We start from the raw sequence: 22,888 nt of genomic DNA on the forward strand, positions 1-22,888 counted from the left end.
TGCAGGGTGTCTGGCGGCGAGCTGTTCGACCGAATCGTGGAAAAAGGATTCTACACGGAGAAAGACGCAAGCACGCTGATCCGGCAAGTCCTGGACGCCGTTAACTACCTGCACAGGATGGGAATTGTGCACCGAGACCTGAAGGTAACACACTCAAACACACACACACACACATTCCCTGCTTCTTCACTGAAGTCTTACCCCACATACACACAAACACTCACTCTCCCATTCCACACTTTAAATCCACACAAGTGCTTCATTCTCACTTGACAGCCCGTGATTTACTGCTGCAATAAGGGCAGCAGCTCGACACATGCAGTGCATTGTGGGTGAGTGTAGTGTGTGTCAGCTGTTTGAAGGAATGGATTGGTCAGAGTGACCTCCATTAACCAGGACTGTGTAAAATGAGCAATAAGGTTGTCTGTCTATTAACTGCCTGAGACATTAAACAAAGTGACAGTGTTTGTAATCCAAAATTCTTTCTTTCTTTCTTTCTTTCTTTCTTCCTTCAGCCAGAGAACCTGTTGTATTTTAATCCTCAAGACGAGTCCAAGATTATGATCAGTGACTTTGGTCTTTCAAAGATGGAGGGCAGCGGTGACGTCATGTCAACTGCCTGTGGCACGCCAGGATATGTGGGTAAGCCGGTCACACCATCAGCGCCTGTCCTCAACGTTCCTATTTCTTTCCTCTTAAAATCACAGTTTATCCCCTCTGTTAGTGCTGTAACTGTTTTTGGTCGTTAAAAGACATACAAGAAAATAACCAGTGTTAGCTAACATTAGCCAGAACCAAACAAAGGGACTTTTATTTGTTTTTGGAGATAAAAAAAATCTATTGTGGTTTCGTCTGACAACTGTGAGCTAACACTAACCTAACCTAACCTAACCTTAACCTGTTTACACAGATAAATTGCAACTTGTCTAAAGTCGCAAAATGCCGTAACGAGAGATGAAGGTCCATTTCATCCAGACCTTCAAATCACTTCTGGCATTACACACTAACGACTGCACACAAAAAAAGAGAAAAAGAGAGTTTTTCACGAAAACCCCCCCAAACTATCCACACCCCATGATTCAGTGGCTTGTGGAAGCATCTTTAGCAGCAATAACTTGAAGTAATTGTCTTTTGTGTGACTTTTATCTGTCTCTCACATAATTGTGGAGGAATTTAGGTCCTATTTTCCTTATAAAGTTGCTTCATTTCAGTGAAGTTTATAGGCATTCATTTCTGCATGGCTCTATTAAGGTCCCATCACAGCATTTCAATCAGGTTGAGGTCTGGACTTGGAGCCACTGTTGATTCTTGATTCTGTTCTTTTTCAGTCATTCTGTTGCAGATTTGCTGCTGTGCTTGGGATCATCGTCCTGTTTCATGACTTCATTTTTCTTGGACAGATGGCCTCACATTTGACTCATGAATCCTTTGATAAACAGAGTAGTTTATTGTCGACACAATAGCTACAAGGTGTCAAGGTCCTGTGGCTGCCAAACAACCCCAAATCATTACTCATCCACCACCCTGCTTGAGAGTTGGTATGACGCGTTCGTGCCATATTTGGTTTTCTCTCAACCTGGCAATGTGTCATGTTCAAAGATCCTCACTTTGGTGTGGACATTGTTCCACAGTCTGGTTTGTTCAAATGGAGCCTTACATACCAAACATGTGCTGCCATTTTTCGAGAGAAGAGGCTGTTTCCTGACAAGTCATTCTTGTTCATTCGTTTTCTAAATGCCCTGTTAGGCCTGTAGAGTCTAAGCTGTAGCTCTTTGGGTTCGTTCGACCCTCTCCGAGCATTACAAAGTTTGACCTAGTTCGACTAGTTTGACTTCTGTGATGATTCCTGTGAGCCAACAAACACGTGTTAAATTAAATGAGCACATGTTGTTCCCATCTGACGCCGTTTACACTTCCTGCATCATCTCTTTTCTTCCCATGTCATCTGGAGCGACGCGTGTTTGTGCTCTTCACACACCCCAGTCATGCTTATCACTCTGAGACAGACAGTCGTGCTCTGTATCATATTATATCTCCTTTTTGTGTGAATCTCTGTGTGCAGTGTGCTTAATCTGCTTGTGTGTGAGCATTTCTTTGATTGCATGCTACAGGAGACAGAGGTTCGGCGACACACATTTGCATGTTGCAAAAGTCGTATAAGTCGCACAAACAGATCATTTCCCACTATTCACACAGAAAGGTACATAAATGTTGAATCGTTTTTGTTGCAGGGCAGCTTTACTAAATCCAGATGTGTGTCTGTTCAGGTTCTCAGTCGTCCGTGTCATGGTGGACTAAAGTGCTTGAGTCGAAGCCACTCGCAGAACTGGAGTGGCCTTTTAGATGAGTTGGGAAATATCTTCAAGAACCTGAAAGAACTCCAGCTGTCTTTGGCTCAAGCGCTTCAAAGCACCCAGCTGTTCTTCAGGGGTTTTTTGGGTACTATCTTTAAAGAGTCAGTTCACATTCTCATCCAGTCAGCAAAAAATTTGCATCATTTTACTTTGAAAGGTCAGAACTTTGCATCAATTCCTCTCATCCGTGAGAGGAACTCCTGCAGTTTTTCCACTCAAGGTGCTTTGTGTGAAAATACAATCAAAGAAGGTGACAATTTACAACTGCGTCTGAATGAAAGATTCAGTTTTCGTTGTTATTTTTTCATTTTCTCATTATAATAACTTTCAACTGTCAAATTTGCTTCTTCCAGCAAAAAGAAAAGTCACGCTTGGAAATAGGACATAGCCAAAGACCCACTACGGGGTTAATTAAGTGATTTACTATTAAGAAATTACACATTATGATTGTACCCTGATACCGACTCTGGACTTCGTGAGCTGCAGACACGGTGATCTCAGTGGGTAAAAATGCTCCAGTTCTGCATCCAGAAAACCCAGAACAGACACACACAATGAGTCAGATTAGATTAATAAGCAAATGTAAGCACTCAGATGCAACACAAGTGTGCAAAGTTTATATTTTGACTCAGATATGACTGGTGTTCCTTCTGTGTGTATGTGTGTGAGCATGCCAAATCTATTTCGAGAGCCTTGTGTGTATATGTGAGGTGATATTACGGCGACCTCGCTGTCATCAGTAATTTGCTCTGTCCAAGGCCTTCGGTAATGAGCTGCAGAGAAAGGTCGGGCCTGGAAAGCCTCCCTTACCGACACCAGCAGCAGAGAAAATGGGTCTGAAGCTAACTAGAAGAGCTAGTTGGAGCTAGTTGCACCATGTATTTCTGCACCTATGAGAATCTGCACCTCCTGCAGAATATTTCCCACCGTGCACCGAACTGGCATGTGATTTTAATTTCAACAGACATGAGGTGTCTGCATATTTTCTCTGTACTCAGTCTCATTAAACAGCCCCTTTTTCATATAAAAATCACACCGCAGTTGTTACTGGACCTCAAGCTGAAAAAGTAAAAACACACTGTGGTTAGGTTTACCACCAAACTGAGGTCGTTTCAAAGCCGGTTTTCTCTCTAACCCCACTGTGTCGGCTTGTTTCTCCCTCTCTCTATCAGCTCCAGAGGTTCTCGCCCAGAAGCCGTATAGTAAAGCGGTCGACTGCTGGTCCATTGGAGTGATCGCCTACATCTTGTAAGTACCAATTAAACTTCTTTATATTCCACTGTACAGGAAGCAGTTTCCATCAATCACCATGACTGACATCACCAGAAAGCACATAAGCTCCATTAGCACCAGGTCATGGTCACGGTGGGAAATCTGAATTCTTGATGCCTTATTTATCATTAAGGTTGTGATAACCAGAGATGGGCCGCGTTACTGTAATCCGATTACTTTTTCAAGTAACGAGTAAAGTAAGGGATTACTATTGCAAAAATGGTAATTAGATTACCGTTACTTTCCCGTAGGAACGCTGCGTTACTGCGTTACTAAAACCGTGATTTTTTGCGAGAATGTCTCATGACAGTGACGTAAGCGAGTGCGACGTTCGTGACAACAGCTGTGTGCAGATCAACAATGGATCATATATCGAGTGCAGAGAGAGTATGAGCGTGCAGCGTTTAAAGCGTGGAAGTACTGACCTTACTTTGAGTTTGATTCCATAAAAAGTGACAAAAACATTAGTGTCCGTTGTGCGTGGGAAGAAAACTTCTTTTTACAGCGAAAAAAAACCCCTAAACTTCCGAGCAAACACCGAGTGCGCTACAACGTAATGGGAAACTCACAGAGAAACTCGCGGATTCTTCCACTGACCGCTGCACACCTGCACCAGGGTAAACCTCCGCCTACCCCACTCCTGCTTTACAGGTGAAAATAGAGCAACAGGACCGCTAGTCTTTGACTTTATTGATTTTCTGCTGTTTTACTTGCATCTATTTGAAAGACTGAGTGTAAACACAAAAAAATATTTTATTTTATGTGCTGGAATGTGCAGAAAATAGGTTTAAATGTTAAACAAATTTCTTCCAGTCAGAGAATGTTGCATATAATTAAATTTTTGCTTGATGCATAAAGTTAAAAGATTAAAACTAATAAAACAAGTTTTAAAAAGAGACTTTTCCATTTGATTACATTTTGTATGATGATTATGTAGAAAAAGTAGAATTGGGCTGAAAGATCTATCACTTTATCACCTATTCAGGTTGTAAATCGTGTTTTTAAAAAGTAACTAAGTAACTAAGTAATTAAATAAAAATAGGGGTGGCTGTAGCTCAGGTGGCAGAGCAGGTCAGCCACTAATCAGAAGGTCGGTGGTTCGATCCCAGGCTGCCTCCTGGCTGCATGGGGTTAGTATCTTGCTTGGGCAAGATACTAACCCCATGTTTGCCTACTGGTGGTGGTCAGAGGGCCCGGTGGCGCCTGTGTCCAGCAGCCTCGCCTCTGTCAGTGCGCCCCAGGGCAGCTGTGGCTACAATGTAGCTTGCCATCGCCAGTGTGTGAATGGGTGAATGACTGAATGTAGTGTAAAGCGCTTTGGGGTCCTTAAGGACTAGAAAAGCGCTATACAAATGCAGGCCATTTACCATTTAATTAATTACTTTTGAAAATAAGTAATCAGTAAAGTAACGGGATTACTTTTTGGGGGAAGTAATCAGTAATTAGTTACTGATTACTTTTTCAAGTAACTTGACCAACACTGGTGATAACCGTGTTCATTGCCAAGTCAATCAGCTAAATACATTCACAGGTTTGCTTGCATTGAGTCACATGACTGCTAACCATTAGCTTGTCCATCCGTTGTATACACGTAACGCTGTAGGGTGAATTAATTTTTTTTTAATGAAAAAAAAAACTTGCAGATGAAACTATGAACCAGTTAGGAAATTGTTAACTAAAGTCATAAAACCAGTAAGAAGTAGGGTCGTTTTCTCATAGATTTCTATACAATGAGACCAGAGAAGTTGGCGCCCGTAGAGGCCATGCAGGCTTTAAAATAACTGAAATAACACGTGTCTAGACACAGGTATGAAGCAGTTTTAGGTTATTGTAATAGTGTTTAATTAGTGTGTTATTTACACCTTTGGTTTTCCTCCTGTGACATATTTTTACCAAATCTTCCATCAAACATATCAAATCTCTGTGTAGCTATTAAAGTCATTTTACAAGATCCCTTGGATGTAATCTTTGTAATTAAATAGAATGAAGGTCTTTATAACAGCACAACAAAACAGCCATTTTCATACTAGTAGTTTTCTAATCATCAGCTGGGCTATGGAGACCTGGACTGAACTGGAAACTGGAAAATGAGAACTGGAAAATCTGTTTGTAAACATGCATTCCATTCACATCACATTCACGCTCATTAAACGGATCTCCATCTAGCCTTTGTCGCCCTTCTCATTCACGTAGTCATGAGTAACTGCTCTGCAGTGAATAAAAGCCAGGCACACGCAGTGACTCACTGTACCTTAGCCCCTGCACACACACAAAACCACTGTGTCAGTTGTAATGTTTTCCGACTACAAACACACAACCCTGGCTAGTTTGTGAATGTTTGTCATGTACTATCAGCTGCTCCCAGACACCGGAGATCTGCTGCATGGCCTTGTAAGGACTTGAGGCTTTGGACGAGATTTCCTTTTCATTTTCTTGTTTTTCACCAGTGTTGGTGAACAATGGAAACCATGTTTGTGTGCTCAGACTAGGGATGGGTATTGATAAGATTTTCACGATTCCGATTCCATTTTCGATTCTGTTTAACGATTCGATTCTTTATCGATTCTCTTATCGATTTTTTTTTTTTTTAAAAAAGGAGAACACTAAGGTCAATTAGCTTAGATCTTTGTTTTATATCTTCTCTTTGAACAAGATAGAAATTTAGGAGTAACATGGCCTTACAAACCCAACAGTGAGATCTTAACAGATCCAACCTACGGCTCTTCAATGGGGTGTCACAGGGTCCCCAGGAAAAAAAATTGTGAATGTAAAATAATAAAATAAATATTCTTCTGTAGCAATTACACAAGAATATCCAGTAATGTCCCTGCCTACAATTAAACACATTCACTTACCGAAAATCGGGGGCATCTGCTGTGGCAAATGGGTGTAATGACTGTAAATGACTGTAGCAAGAACTGCCAGCATCTGAGCCAGCCAGCCTCTGTCTGTCTCTCTCACCATGGTCACCTAAATGCACAGTAATGGCAGGTTTTGTAATAAGGCAGATCGCACTAACATAATATGCACTGTTAGTTGATTATTTACCTGCCGTATTAACGGGAGAGGACGTGCAAACGTTACCGCTGCTGCTGGGTTGAGATTCACGAGTCCGGAGCGGAATTAAAAACACGACATTCATTTAAGGTCATCGTGTGTTTTGTGAGCAAATGCTTTTGCATATTCGTAGTGTTTCCTCCCTTAAATGAAATATCTACTTTGCAAGTATTGCAAGTTGCCCTGTTGTCTTCCGTTCTCGTAAAGTATAATCAAACTTTTTAGCGTTTGAGCCGCCATGTTTCCTGCCAGGTAAATGACGCTCCGCAACGTGGTGACGTCATTCGGGGCGACTGGAATCGATAAGGGAATCGTTTGCAAAAATGGCAAACGATTCCAAGGAATTGAAACAGTGGGAACCGGTTCTCAACAAGAACCGGTTTTCGATACCCATCCCTAGCTCAGACTGCAATCTTGTTGTTGAGAACGCCACTGTTGGAGTTATTTTAAGGTGTATGTTGCCTCTGCATCTTCATTTATGTTTAACACCTGAGGAGCGATCAGAGAGCTCACAGTGGTTGAGAGGAAAGCAGGCGCAAACAAACTCACGTGACTCTCTCACGCTGACTTTCTCCCGTTTTACGCTGTACGTTGTGGTGGGTATGACAGCACAGTAGAAATGACTGTGCGTGTGTATGTCCGTGTGTTGCTGTGTGCGTGCAAGGTAAAAGAAAGAGCAACTCCCTGCTGGCAATTAGCACAATTAGCGTTGGGATTCAGACCTTGTTAGGTTTTAACTGCTGCTCAGGTGGAAAGATCACATCAGGTAATCAACCATGATAATCAGCCAGGATCCCGAGTGCAAGTGTATTTGTGTGTGTGTGTGTGTGTGTGTGTGTTCGATGGAGTGGAGGGTCAGCCGAGTAACATGACAAGTGAGTCTTTAAGCAAATGAGAAAGCAAAAAAAACAAAGCAGAAAGCCCTTTTCCCCTCACGGCAGGCAGAGTCCTCCTTCCTCTCTGCCCGGTGCGTTTCCCTTTTATTCTTTCTTTCCGGTGTGTATTGATGGAGAACGGCATTTTAATGAGTTTTTATGAAAATCTCCTGGTGCATCCAGAACCTCGGTAATGAGGTGTTTTGGGCTGAGCGGCAGCTCTGCTGTTGCTCCGCTTTGTGTCGTTATGGAAAATCAAACTTGGACTTAAGTTCATTCATTTGTGCTCATCAGCACCAAGAACCAGTAATCTCATGTTAATGCGATTAAGGCGATACAGCCAACTACCACTGCTACTACGCAGTCACAGTAACACACTGCTCTGAGTTCAAGTTCAGATGTGACAACAATACTGCGACACCACCTACTATTAATTCAAGTTTGCAAGTTTAGCAGAGTAACTGGAGGGTAGCAGAGTAACTGGAGTACTTATATCTTGACTGCAAATTGTTCTTTGTTACCAGCAGTGTTGGGAAGGTTACTTTTAAAATGTATTCCATTACAGATTACAGAATACATGCCCCAAAATGTATTCTGTAACGTATTCTGAATACTTTGGATTACTTAATATATTATCATGCTGTTTACAACTACATGAATGTACTATTGCTGTGATTTATTACTGTTACTGAAGGTCCGCGGCTCCGAACCGTAGTAAAGGGACCTCTGGCTAATACGGTGGGTTCTGTGTCGGCTCGTAGCCGAAAACTAGCTTTACTTTGTTGTCTGGGTCAACTTTGCTAGCGAGAGACAGAGAGAGGCGTTGAAAGGCTGCTCCAACAGAACTTATTGTTTTTGGAGGAAAACACGAACACGGTGTACAGTCGAGTCTTAATAGCTTACTTACAACTGGGCTCGTCAGGCTCTCTTCTTGGCTGCAGTGGTTATTATTATATTTATATGCTTCCAGCTCCCGTTTTTGCTCGGTGACAGCTCGTACTTTTCCTTTTTCTCCCTCCCTCGCTCACAGACACATAACGTGTATGGCAGTCCATTCTCCCTGCAGCACGAACTACACTGCCTATGATGCTACATTCTTTAGAGCTATACCTGTAGCATTCTGCCTATTAGCTTAGCACAACAACAACAAAAAGGCCTCTCTCACCCAGGAAACACGCAGAGAGAGAGCGTCACCCTGTAACCATGGCAACCGTAACGCTGCCGCCTGGAACAACAGAACGTAGCTGTCAAACAAAACCCAAACAGTCCTGACCCGCCACAATATGAAACAGGAAAGTACCGCCGTGTCATCCATTTATTTCAACAAAGTAACTGTATTCTAAATACCACCTTTTTAAACGGTAACTGTAACGGAATACAGTTACTCATATTTTGTGTTTTAAATACGTAACGGCGGTACATGTATTCCGTTACTCCCCAACACTGATTACCAGTGTTAAAGCGACCACTGCAAGCCACAACCTGCCTTCACAGATGCATTCTGAAGTGCGGACATTCCTCCTTTTAGATAGTACCTCGGATTTTCTACAGCCAGACTCATAGTCATGATAGTAATCTTTTATTAAGTTTTCAATAGGATGTATATTTGCTATCTTCACCACATATTTGATCCACACAAATCAGGGATGCATCACCATGACAAACAGAAAAACAGAGCTTTAAAAGAATTGAAGCTATTTAGCCTACACTATGATCTTTTTCTAAACCTAACCCAGCACTTCACAAAGTTGTTTTTAGCACCAAAGCCTAAACAGGAATTTCGTTTTGATCTGATAATGTATTTCAAAAAGTGTGGTACACAACTGAGGCAAGCTATCTTGTCATTTATAAAGCAGCCTTCGGGAATAGTTCTCCAGGCTTCCTGAGGGACATTCAAAGCTCTTCTTTGGATGTTTTCTGCCTTTTGTTCTGTTCTCTGTCGAGACGGTCCCTCACTGCTTCAGTAATGTTGAGATCTGGGCTCTGGTAGGCCACTGTGTGTTTTTCTCTTCAGGTCTGCATTGGCAGTGGGTTTGGGATCATTGTCATACTAAACAATGAAGCCACTGCCAATCAGACTCTGACTTTTCTGTGTTCATAATTTCATCAGTTGTCACAACAACACTGGCTGAAATCCTGCCCGGAACCACGACAGACATTTGCAGATGTCAGTAGACACTCACTGTTGTACATATTGATGATGATTTGAACTTAAAATTTCAAACTCCTATTCATCAGTCCATAAGATCTGTTACCACAGATTTTTAGTCTAGTCTTGTGTAATTTATGTATATACCAAAGCCTGGCTATCAAAGGCTTTTTATAGCACCCTTCCACTGAGATTATTTCTGAAGAATCTTCTGTGAACAGCAGATGATCACCTGCTGTGGCTACTTTTTTTAAGCCTGCCACATCTTCTTTTGTCCCCCTCTTTTTCAGTTCCCTTGGATTTTTTTTTTTTAAAGAACACACTGAACATCATGCTGAGATATACCAGGTTTTCAGCTAAATAGCTGTTTGAGAATCACCTTGTTAGTGCAACAATACAGGTTTATACCTGCCGTTGTCTTTGGTATTCTTCATAGATTCATCTGGGAACAAGTGATGTGTTTGTGCAGCAGGCTGCTAGTAACAAAGTGCATAAAGATACAATTTAAAATGGGCTCTTTGCCAGTTTGTTGTCTGTGTAGAAACAACACTGGTTCATCCCTTGGGTTATGTGCTTTATTATGCTTCAGTGATTCAGAGGTCAGCATTAAGTGACTTAACAAAAAAAAAGAATCCTCTGAAAATCATTGGATACAAACTGAACTGAAAATGGGTGAAAAAACAGCCAGTGTAGAAAGGAAAGTTTAGATTTTTTTAAATTACAAGAAAGTCTGGTTTCTTGGAAGCAAAATACAGAAAAATGAAGGGTGGGTGGATTTTAAGTCAAATTGTGGTCTCTGCCATGAGTAGCAAAATCCTTACAGTCTGGAAATCTCTAAATAAGGAGTTTTTTACCTTTTAAAAATTAAATATATTCATTTCATATTCAGGGATCCTGAAAAGAGAAAAAGAAAACCTGTCAAATTCATGTCTAGAAACACAAATCTGCCTGTGGCACTACACTGTTGCCTACATGTGAGGCATTTAGGGGACATATGTAAATTGTAGCTACAAAGATTAATCTGGGTTACAGTATTCCCTTACAGACACAGATCTAGTCTGTCTCTTACATACACGTGTTTGCATTTAACACTTTGGCTACGTTCACTCTGCAGGTCTTGATGCTCAATTCCGATTTTTTGATCAAATCCGATTTTTTTGTCTGCTCGTTCACACTACAAATAAAATGCGACAGCAAACGCGCTCTAGTGTGAATGCTCAAAGCGGCCGCATGCGCAAAAGAAGATGTCACACACAACGCGCTCTGTTTAGACCCAGAGCAAACAGTATTGTTTGACTGATGGCCCTTAATATAAAGACTTTACGTTTCCCAATTTTGCTTTAAGTTATTTTGTTATTTACATAATAATGTAGATAACGTAATAATTATCCTTATTGCTGTTTTAGAGGAGCAGTGCTTCAAAGGATAGTTGCAGATTTCTGTCAGAATCTGCAGATTATGCAGTACAAATAAAATGTTCACGTTTCTCCAACGTTGTCTTCCCAGCAGTTTCACTGGATGGCCAGGAAGCGTTCACGATGTCTTCTCCGGCGCTGATAATTAACGTCTGTCTTGTGTCAGTGACGTAAGACAGATTTAATGCGACTTGACTGTTCAAACAGCAGTCGCTTTCTGAAACATCAGATATGTATCGGATTCAGTACCACATATGAAAGTGACCCAGATTGGATTTGAAAATATCGGATTTGTGCCGTTCACACTGTCATACCATGATCGGATATGGGTCGCACAGGGTCAAAAAAATCGGATTTGATGCGCTTTTGCCTGCAGTGTGAACGTAGCCTAAGTGTCCTAAGCAAGGCAGTCGTATCAAGAGGGTGACAATGAGTAAAGAAACTGTGTAGTAATCAGTGAAATCATTTATTAATGAAAATAAGTGACTGTTAAAGATTAGACCAAAAGAATAAATATCTCGTCTGCAGGTTGTGTGGATATCCTCCATTCTACGACGAAAACGACTCCAAGCTGTTCGAGCAGATCCTGAAAGCTGACTATGAGTTTGATGCACCGTACTGGGATGACATATCAGACTCAGGTGAGGCCTCCTCTTCCTCCTCCTTCCTCCACCATCTGTCCTTCCGCCTCCTCGGTCCATCATGTGGCACATATGGCCCACACACCACCTTTCCAGCATAGTCGCTGATTTAATCTGAATGAAAATATGTGAGAGTAAGTGTGTGCGATGTGTGGTTTCATCAATTACCAGCACAGTTACGCGCATAGACTGGAAGTAAAACCAGCGTTCTATTGGCTGGAAGTCACCAGTCTATTGTGTTAGTGAGGATAAAATCGCATGTATGGACTGTCAAGAAAAGCTTTGTGTTGTCAGAAGTGTCAAATAGAAATCACTCCTGCACATTGCTAGTAATATAGAATTAACAGAGGTCAACTTGGCTGATACAGTAAAAACCAGATGGTACACACAGCCCAAGTTCTCAGTAGAAACCAAACAGTGCATTACTCTGTGCAACATCTGACATCTGAAAACATCTTTCCCTGATCAGAATGTCAAAGATTTCAAACATGTCAAACATCGCAAAATGTTTTGTGAGCGAGTTTTAACGTAGTAAAAAACAATGTGGTGTTTATATGTTTGGTTTGTTTCTCTCCCAGCCAAGGATTTCATCAGCAGACTGATGGAAAAAGACCCAGCCAAGCGTTTCACTTGTGAACAGGCGCTCAGGCACCCCTGGTGAGAAACACACAAACACACACACAACAGCATCACAAAAATCCATCAAATCAATATTGATATTGATGTACATTCAGAAGTATTGACTAAGAAATTGTGTTTTTCTGTCGTTATATATATATATCTCAGGATCGCTGGGGATACGGCTCTCTGCAAGAACATCCATGAGTCAGTCAGCCGGCAGATCAGAAAGAACTTTGCCAAGAGCAAATGGAGGGTAAATTTTGTTTACTGCAGTTTATTCTCTGTGGTTTTGGCTCTACTGCAATAGACTACATTACCCTATTACAGCTCCTCAGCCAACTGTTTTTAGAAGGTGAATCACTCAGCAATAAAAACCTGGCTTGTCTCGTGGGTAAGATCTACCTCTCAACAGCTATTTACCCCTAAAGAAGTCAGAAGAAATAAGAACAAACTTCAGATTTCAAACAATTCCCATGTTCCACAAATGAAAATGATTTACTAGGTCATTTTAACACAATATATTTTACCATAACATTACCAGGTTATTGAATTCTGCTGTCATAATAAAGTATGGCTCAAGAGTTTATGGTCTCAGTCATTAGTTTGAACTCTGTTTAAATACGGCTCGATGTTAATTTTTTAAACAATAGTTCCCATTAGTGTACAGAAGGATGATAAAGCAGGGTATACTTTAGTGCAGACCTAAGTTGTGATGGCTCAGCGTGCATTGTCCCAAGGTTTCGTGATCAGATTTTTCCTTTTGTTTCTATGCTCTTCACAGCAAGCGTTCAATGCCACCGCCGTGGTTCGGCACATGAGGCGGCTGCAGCTTGGCAGCAGCATGGGGAGCAGCATCGATGCGTCCAACCCACCGACTAGGCCGAGTCAGACGCAGAAGTCAGCCCAAAGCCAGAGCCAAGCGGGCCAGAACCAGCCGGCTCAAAGCCAAAATACCGGCCAGACGGCGCAGAGCCAGAGCACCAGCGCTGTCGCCAACAAGATCTCTTCCATCGATAACAACATAGCAGCTCCCCACAAGGATTGTGAGTATGATTCAGTGGTGTCAGTGGCATCAGAAAGTTAAGAGAACATATGTGAGCTATTCATAGGAGTATGTAACAGTGAATGAGCAACATTTTAGGGCACAGTGTGGGAGCGCAGTGCCTTGCAGTGTCTTCAGGATTTGGGACATTATGAATTCCAGAAAAAGTGCATTTACCTGATTATACTGAATAGGTGTTCCACTTCTTTGGTTTAACAAACTCCTGGGTTGCTTTGGCTGTATGTTTGGGGTCACTGACCTTCTGTATTATGAAACACTGCCCGATCAATTTGAGCACGAGTATGTCACTGAACACCTCAGAATTCATTCGTCTACTTCTGTCCTGTGTCACATCATCAATAAACACTATTGTCTCAGTGTCACTGGCAGCCATGCACGCCCAAACCATCACAATGGTTCTGCTTTATAGATGATGTGGTATGCTTTGGATCATGAGCTGTTCCACACCTTGTTCATACTTTTTTCTTGTCCAAATATATATGGACCTAACTGTATTTCTATAAAATACTGCTTTTCATTATAAAAGTCAAATGTGCTGTTTGAAAATATAAACAGCAAGATTTCTGGTTTTTAGAGGGGTAGCCCTGACAATGGAGAGGAAATGACGTTAATATAAGTACGGTACAGATTTATGTCTGTGAAGGTTCTCAGTCATCCAGGTCATCGTAGTCAAAGGAGCTTGCAAAGAAAAGCGTCTGGACTTCTTTAAGTTACTTGAAGACGTTTCACCTCTCATCCGAGAAGCTTCTTCAGTTCTAAGGTCAAATGGTGGAGAGTCCCAGATATAAACCTAGTGGGAGTTTCCCCCCACAGAGGGACAAAAGGACCCACCTCCACAGGACAAGATTCAGCTGTCCATCTGCATCTTAAGGATAAAGGACACTCTTTTGAGGATGCCAATGTTCACATTTTGGACAGAGAGGACAGATGGTTTGAAAGAGGAGTGAAAGAAGCATGTATGTCCACTGTGAGCGACCATCTTTGAACAGAGGCGGTGGTTTACGACACCAACTCTCTGCCATCTATAATCCAGTTTTGAGTTCTCTCCCCAGACGCCTTAACACCCACTCACATCCTGGGTCATCTGACCTCAGGAATTCGTATGATAAGGTGGGGCCAGGTTTCACAATGAACTCACCCGAAACTCTGGCTGATTGGGACCCACACCCAGGTCCACACCTTGGCTCAGGCGATTAGAGGATCATCAGGGGGTCCTTTTGTCCCTCTGTGGGGGGAAACTCCCACTGGGTTTAAATCTGGGACTCTCCACCATTTGACCTTAGAACTGAGGAAGCTTCTCGGATGAGAGGTGAAACGTCTTCAAGTAACTTAAAGAATTCCAGATGCTTTTCTTTGCAAGCTCCTTTGGGTACAGATTTACACTTAATACCTCATCTCAAAGATGGAGCAGTGCGGTTTATTGGTGTAGCTCTAGTTACATCTTTGAGATAGACACACTCCTGCTTTCATAATGACAGAAAAAAGAGAGACACGTACAAGGTAAGAACCTCATAAATGGATTGGATTTTAGTGCAAGAGAAATGAACAGTGGTAAACCTTGTTCAGCGAAGATTGAGTTAGTAGACGGCAGGGCTTGTAATACAATTCTGAACAATTAAATTTACACTAAATTACATGAGCTAAGGGCCAGAACAGCGTTACATTTATTACCTACGTTATTTTGTATTTTTCCTCAACATATTTAGCTGTACAGTGCAAAAGCTGTTTCATGTCTTCACTTCTTTATCAAAGTGAAACTAATTTTATCTTAGTGATCCAGTCACTAGTGAGAAATGCACGCCTGTGGTTTTCTACTTCTTTTGGAAATCAAGGAGGGATTTCAGTATCACCAGCAGCTGATGCAGCTTCTCATTCCCTTCTTTCAGGTGTCACTGCACCAGTCACACCCTGCAGCCTGGCATCTGCAGCCTCTTCTCCTGCCACGGGGACGGAGCTGAACCGGCCACACCCATCTGCGGTCCCCGCCCCGGTTCTCACGGAAACCAAGTGACGCCAGGTCCCGCGGGGAACCAGCTGGGAGGCCACGGCGCTGTGAAGCAGGGAGAGCGGGAAAGAAAGAGAGATCGAGGACGACCAGTGAGGAAGACGATCGCCCTCGTCTTTGTCCCTCCCTCTCTTCGCTTTACTGCCTCTCCGATAGGCCCCCCAGCCAGTACCCCGCCCTGCTCGTGGGAGAGCAGAGGACTTTACCGCCACCCCACCGATTCAAGCCACCATTGTCATACTGCACACCCACCAGGATGTCAGCGTAAAACTCGTCCTGCCACAGCCACAGCACACCCACGGTCTCACACTGGGGATGTTCACACAGTTGGCTTTGATCATTACCTGATAAAAGGGTGTCCACTGCTCCACGTGTGAGCTGCAGTTGGTGGTTCACGGTGGAGCTGCTGGTGTCATATAAGTTCAACCTTCCCATTCAATCTGATCTTTCCCGCATCAATTTATTTAGTTTTTTTTTCCGACTTAGGTTTGACTGTTGGCAAACGGATTGTTTTACTTTTATTAACTGCTGTTAAATTTAAAGACGCTATGTGTAACAAACATATCATTGTCAAATTGATATTGCTACCTTGGCATAATTAGTGTAACCAAATGAGACAATACCCAAGATGAACCACATGTAGTTCCTCTTTATTAATAGCTGTTGTTGTGTTAGGATCTAAATTAGAACCCAATCCCCATCATCGCCAGATGCAAATCTCACTTCCTGTTAATCAAACACATCTCCCTGCCAATCTGACCTGGTAATTGTGGAACACAGAAAAGAGACGGTCATTGTTTTTTTTTAAACACAAATGATGCAGATGTAGCAAATTCATGTTGACAGTGGTTTATCCATGTAAAAATGCCACACATAGCACCTTTAAGACATTTGTGTGTCCTTATGGGCTTGGTTGTCTGTTTGTTTGTTCGTGCTTTAAGAAGTGCTTTAAAAGTACCATATGACTGTTGAGATGTGGAAACATGAGTAAGCGCTTTATCTATTTTGCACAGAAAGGATCAGACATAGATTAGCTGCCATTCACATGTGTTTATCAGAGAGAGTAGAGATTGTAAACCTTTATTGATTGGATGTCAGAGCATTATACAACTTGTTTATTGTCTGAAAGATTCTGATTTGTTTATTATTTTCTTACTTTATTAAACTTTTATAATAATTGCCCTTTAAGGGACACACATAATGGTTATTATGAAACATGGAATAAGTTTAGGATAGAATTAGAACACACAGAGATAAGTATTTACTGGAAAACACGTCCAGGTAAAAAAGTCAGAAACTAAAGATGGATTGTCATTAGACTTCCCAAGGAGCTACAGGCAGCGCAGCATAGTTACTAAAAGAAAGGCCTGGTGGGTCCTCAGAGACACAATCCAGGATGGAGAAGCTGTAGCCTGCCGTCGTTCTTTATGTCTCTACTGAAGCCATGATCTCACCTTCTTTATTTGTCAAGCTGCACCCAGTCCAGAAGTGCTCAGGGAAAACTGCAGCTGCACTGTGCGCTGGTGAACACCAGTTTCCTGATTTAGTCTTTTTATTTTTGGGGTTTGTCACAGTCCGGCCGTTCCAGCCAGCATTGCAGTCAATGATCCAGGCTTCAGGACGTTAGCTGTGTCCTTACTGTAGTGTTGTGTTGGTGCGTGACTTCAGCATTGATAATTTAGACCTGGACTACTATTGACGATATACAAACGTGGGCTCACTGCAGGCAACAGCAGGGCATCGATGCTTACTTTTGAAGCTTTTTTTCAAAAAACGTCACGAAATGTAATTAAAGACTGAAAGCAGCGATTCACCAACCATTTAAACTTTTTGACGCTGGCTGATACCTGCAGCACTTTTCAAAGAAGTTGGGACAGGGGCATATTTACTAATCACCACTTATTTCAATTGTTTTGAAAAACCTGGAGGCCGATTGCTGTCATTTTAAAAGAAAAAATGTTTATCCCACTATTCTTTGATATTGGATTTCAGCTGCTCCGCAATGTTTCTGATAGCTTTCAGAAGCATTTCTGAACACATGCAGTGATTTCCATTAAAGAAAAGCAGCAGCAGTAAGTTGCAACTAACCTGTCCTATGGTGGCTTAATTCCAGTTGATGATCTCTATGGACGGTTTATGCTTGTCAGTGTAGCCCTACAATATGTGCAAGTGTCCCCAGGTTAGGCTTTACCACCTTTTAAGAGGTTACAGGGCTGTACTGATGTCACTGGTGATGCGTGCAACACCCAAGTCCAGGTTTTTTAGGCATTAATCTGCTTTTCCAGTCGTTATTTCTGCCCCAACTCTTTCAAACTTTTTGCTGTTTTCAAATATATAATGAGAATAATGTGTTTTATCTAAACATAATAACATTTCTCACTATCGTTACTTCATGTTTTCTTTATGCCATTTTCAATTCAGTGCGTAGGTTAGGACATGGTAAATCAATGCATTCTCTTTGTTATTTACATTCTACATGTTGTCCCAACTTTTTTGGAAACAGGGCTCTAAATAAATGCACAGATCCACGACTCAGTCAGTATTTTTGACTACTAACCCGACTTTTGTTTTCTTCACTTAATGGAACTCTTGAACATGGCTAATGGCCTTTCCAGAAAGCAGAGCTGTACAATGTAGGGTGCTCACTCACACATATCAGATTGTCATGTCTTTACTCGATGCAATTTTACCGATCCCTTTATTGAATTGTAGCCAAAGACTATTGCTTGGTAATGAAGACAATTTGGTTCATTCTGCAGTGCTTGACAAATTAGAACAAAACTAGCCAGATTTGAAGTTGTTCAAGATGGAAACTAAGGGCTTAATTATAGCTGCAAAATAACCTAAAGAGAACGTTTTGTGACCTTTTATCTTTTCAAAATTTGTTGCCATTTACATTATTGTTATTGCCTGAATTGTCTTGCTAAAAAACTGCAAAGTGTTCATAGTGCTTCTCTCGATATGTGGCAGTATGAGGTGGGTGTGAGGCCACAAAATGACACTAAATCTACACTCACCGAAGTTTTCTGTAATTCATTTTTGGTTCACTGCACAGTTCTGTGTTTTAGGCTCCATCTACCATCTAGATTATCATCTCTTTTGCCCTCACTGAAAGAATAAGGAGTAATGTTTCTAAAGTATTTCTGCATTTTTCCTATCGTCAGCTAATGACAAAGTCACACTAGGGTAAAAGTGGCTGAAGATTGCAGCATGTCCAAAATTACTGTGGCGATGTAGAACGATATTATGATCTTGCTTCCTTTGAAATGGTTGCTTCGAACACTGGGACCAGTCTGCAACCACTCGCAGTCAGCTGCCCCCTTCAAAGCAACTTTGGTGTGTCAGGAAGGCAATAAAATGGCAATAAGACCAAGTCAGTCTGCTATCAGTTTGTGATGGAATGGAAACAAGTTGGTAATTACATGCTGTCTGTTTGTGATAACACTCATTAACTTTGATAAATTGGTTAAAATTGCTAATTTGTTGCCATCTTCATACACAGAAATTCATCAGAACTTTGAAACAGACTCAGAAATGACTCTATAAGTAATGACTTAGTTGCTGCATGATGCCAATTTATTCCAATTTATTGGCAACCTTGCATTTATAATGGAATATAACCAGACTACAACCAGTTGGCGACCAGTTGAGACGAGTCCTCTTGCAGATGAGTTGCACTCACTAGCACACACTGACTGAGATTGATTGCAGTGTGTTGGCAATTTGTCTGTTTTTAAAGTGTGTTCATTTACACACCAATTATTTCTAAATTCTGCCATTCAGAGTTTGTGTTTGGAGACAGGTTGCTTTCGTCACTAAAAGCAGAAAACTTGAAAATGCAAGTTCCAGGTCATCATCCTATTTTTCTCTAGCATAGACTAAGCCATAATCCCACAAAAAATCCAAAACCAGCATTGTGTTTAATGGATCTTACCTAGTTTACAAAGTTCTTGCCCCATCTGAAGCTCTGACCCCAGGGTCCTTCCTTCTGTTGGTTCTTCAAAAATAAGATGTGGGTCCAAATATGTGAGTGTGATGAAGCAAAATTTCCAGCCTAATCCAGCAGTGTGTCTAAGGTGATGTGTTTCTAATAGGTTTCGGCCAAAACATTATGCACAAAAAACGCCTGTTTTTGTAGGTGCGCTCGTTATTGGCTTTGCTTGAAGGTTGTTCAGGGGAAGAAAAATGTCATTTATAATCTTTTGAAGGATGACAACATAGAAATCCATCAGCTATAATACACAATGTAAAGACGCAGAAAGACCATAAACTACTGATTATGTATTTTAGGTTAAAGTTCAGTTAGTCACATTATGGGATGTGGGCCCACCCCATATTGGAGAAATAAAAAGTCAGTATATCTTTAGCTTTTCATTCTGTCTGTGGCAGTGGGATATTTGACATTTTAAATACCCTTTTAATGGATAGAAGACTGCGAAAACCACTAATCATGCTGCAGTTGTTGTTTATAAAACTACAGTCTCCGCAGAATGTACTGTTTTTCAAGCACTATAGGATAAATTGTAAAACTTGCATAATATATGGTGACACTACTGATGCAGAGCAGATACTTCTCGGTGTCATGAAGACTATTCATTGGCTGAAAACACTTCTGTTACTTTATGCACAATGGTGTAGCAACCAAGCAAGTTCGATGAGTATGAATATTTAAGGCAGCGTGGGTCAGGGCAGTCAAAAAAGAAACAAACTTCTAATGTTTGAACTTCTGCACACATGCCTGCGCACAGATAGTTGAGATTTCTGAAGGTTTGCATTTATTCCGACACATTTTCCTGAGAGGAAACTAATCCGACTCTGGCGTCAATGTATACCGAAGGGAACTTTCTACCGTGTAAGGGCTTTATTCCAATGACCACCTTAATCTTATTCTTCACTGTTATCGCGTCTATTTACCCATTGATTGCTATGCATTTTTTAAAAACATTTGAAGTGTTTTGTCAATGTTTTTTATTTCTGGAAAGCATGATCAGGAAACAAAGGAAAACATCAGCAGCTCTATTTAAATCTATTCAAGACCATTTCACTCATTTACCTATTATTATTAAATTTGAATGAGCTACATTAGGGATTTATAAGGTTGTTCAAAGAGGTTAATGAATTAGGAATACCGTTCATTAAATGTGAAGTCGTACACTTTAGCTTGGACGTGCGGGCTTCTGAATGTGCTGTGAGGCAGGCAGAGGGTTCAGGTTCAAGCTCCTCTGTGGTTTTATGTCTGCTGTTTTTGTTTGCTACAGAGAGAGAGAACATAAATGTAATCCAAATGAGTCTTTCCATGTTAAAGATGCTACTGTAAATAGATTGTGAATACTGATGATCATTTTCAAGGTAATATTTACGAATGTTTTGCTGTACAGGCATGTCTGAGTGAGTGAATGAATAAGTGAGTTTGCAAGGGAAGTTGATTGTATCCTCTATGGAATGTTTTAATGTAAAAAAAAAAAAATGTAACAAAAAAAAAAAGCAGCTTCAAGTCTCCTTTACTTCCCGACTTTGCGGTTAGCTTTCAGAAACTGTCTGGCAGCACGCGACTGCTATCAGCAGAGCTGCACAGCGCAGTTTAATGCCATCAGTGTTCCACCATCACTTCAGTGTCAGTCCAACTAAAAAGGTGAAATCATCGTTTACTGAACTCAGGCTTACGTTTTTGTTTTTTTGCCATTCTAAAGGGAGAAATCCAAAGCTGTGACCGACTCAGAAACACACTGTTACGGACGTTCGCTCTCTCCACTTTAAACTCACCATCCTTTGACTTTTCTTTCTTTCTTTTTTTATGAAAAAAAAAACTGCACCTTCATGAAAAAACACAAGCATGTTGAAAAAAAGTGCTTCAAGATTTCAACTTTACCATGAGTGTTTGCATAATCTTATATGCCCTTGTATGATGTTCGTATCTCTGTATTATGTGAAGACGTACACAGGTTGAGATGACCGGGTCCACAAGAGCCAAGCAGAGTATTTGTTCTAACTGGCAAAATTTACCCCTGGAATTACTTACTATTATTATCACTATTATTATTTGCTGGATTAACTGTGTTTATTACTATGAAAGTTGCTTTAATTCTGCTAATTAGAATGACTGTGTTGCCATATGACTGGAAGAAAATGCATTTATATTGCCCTTTTTTTAGGTTTTTATTATGCAAATTGAAAATACACTAAATAGTGGTTGTGTCACTGAATTTATACTTAAAGCTGGTTTTAGTTGTATGGAAGTGAAATGTATTCAGAAGATGAGCAAGATGACTTAAAATCTCAAAAAGAGCCTTTCATTGCTTGAAAACTAGATTTTATGGAAGCAGTAGTTGGTCATAAGATGAGTTTCATCTAGTTTTTTTGTTTAGGTTTAAAATTTGCAGTGCATTGTGGGGCAAGTAGTTTCTAATAGATGTCGTCAAAAGCATGCCAGCTGACCTTTTTTAACAAGAGGAAGTGTTTGGTGCGTAAGAAGTTTCTGAAAAATCAATGACGAAAATTAATAGTAAATTTAGGAATTAGGGATTACTATTAAGCTCTGTTCAAGAAAAGTGCAAGTGAATGCATTTGCACTTATGTGCAATTGTGTTTGGGCGTAGAGTTCTCATCTAAGGCATCTAAAACTGAATCAAAAGTGCAAATATAAAGAACTTTTAGTTTCATGATTTTAAAATGTACTATGTTAGCTTACCATATGTGCGTTAGCTTTTTATTTAGTTTGGCTAAGTTGATAACGTATATTGTGTAGCTAAATTCTCTGATACTTTCCTTACTTATTTGTATGTCATAAATGCAAAGGCTAGAGAGTTTAAAATATATATATAGCTACTGACTGTGTGTTGTATGTAGACTAATTAGCGGGGGTGGTTTTACCTAGCTAAAGTCTATACAATTGTTCAGTAGTAGTAGCATTTTGTTGAAACTTACAAGGAACTACAAGCATGTATTTGAATTGTTACCAACTATTTCAGTGTCCTCTTAGACTGAAAAAGTTGTTAGACTTTGTTAGCATTAGTAAATGCATTAGCTAGCTTTGGTTTAGCTGATGCTAAAAACACTCCACCACCTCTAACCTGAACAGCTAACTGACCAGTTGAGAGAATCTCTCTCGCTAAGATTTCTTTGTAGGACTAAAACTCTACACATGCTGCTCTTTGGCCCCTGGTGTCTCCCTGTAGGTGTCCTTGTCCAGAGCCTGCTAATTTAGCTGGCTGTATTTACTCTCTGCATGTAACCACAACAAACTCTCATCCTGTGCACTGTCGTTACGTCGACGATGCTCTCACCTATCGGAGCGGCCACTGCCTGCCGCACTTAAATGTGGTGTGATAATGATGATTTCGATGATGATGATTTTCTGTTGATGGGGCTTGTATATCAGATGCCTTTGACAATCATGTGCACATATCAGAGTTACCATAACAACACAGGCCAGAGCG

At 40.9% G+C, this 22,888-nt stretch overlaps 1 protein-coding gene across 1 annotated transcript in view; it reads left to right on the forward strand.

Moving 5' to 3' along the window:
• camk1da (calcium/calmodulin-dependent protein kinase 1Da) overlaps positions 1–22,888 on the forward strand; it is an 83,314-nt gene that overhangs the window by 60,370 nt on the left and 56 nt on the right. The window contains exons 4-11 of the mRNA XM_085138755.1: positions 6–144; positions 516–642; positions 3,527–3,602; positions 11,651–11,763; positions 12,342–12,420; positions 12,550–12,637; positions 13,166–13,427; positions 15,334–22,888. The exon at positions 15,334–22,888 is cut by the window's right edge and continues 56 nt beyond it. Of these exons, the coding sequence (XP_084994881.1) occupies positions 6–144; positions 516–642; positions 3,527–3,602; positions 11,651–11,763; positions 12,342–12,420; positions 12,550–12,637; positions 13,166–13,427; positions 15,334–15,458 (1,009 nt within the window). The 3' untranslated portion in view covers positions 15,459–22,888. The remainder of the gene's footprint in view (positions 1–5; positions 145–515; positions 643–3,526; positions 3,603–11,650; positions 11,764–12,341; positions 12,421–12,549; positions 12,638–13,165; positions 13,428–15,333) is intronic.

The sequence above is a fragment of the Neolamprologus multifasciatus genome, chromosome 17 (assembly GCF_963576455.1).
Source record: "Neolamprologus multifasciatus chromosome 17, fNeoMul1.2, whole genome shotgun sequence".
NCBI classification, from domain to species: domain Eukaryota; kingdom Metazoa; phylum Chordata; class Actinopteri; order Cichliformes; family Cichlidae; genus Neolamprologus; species Neolamprologus multifasciatus.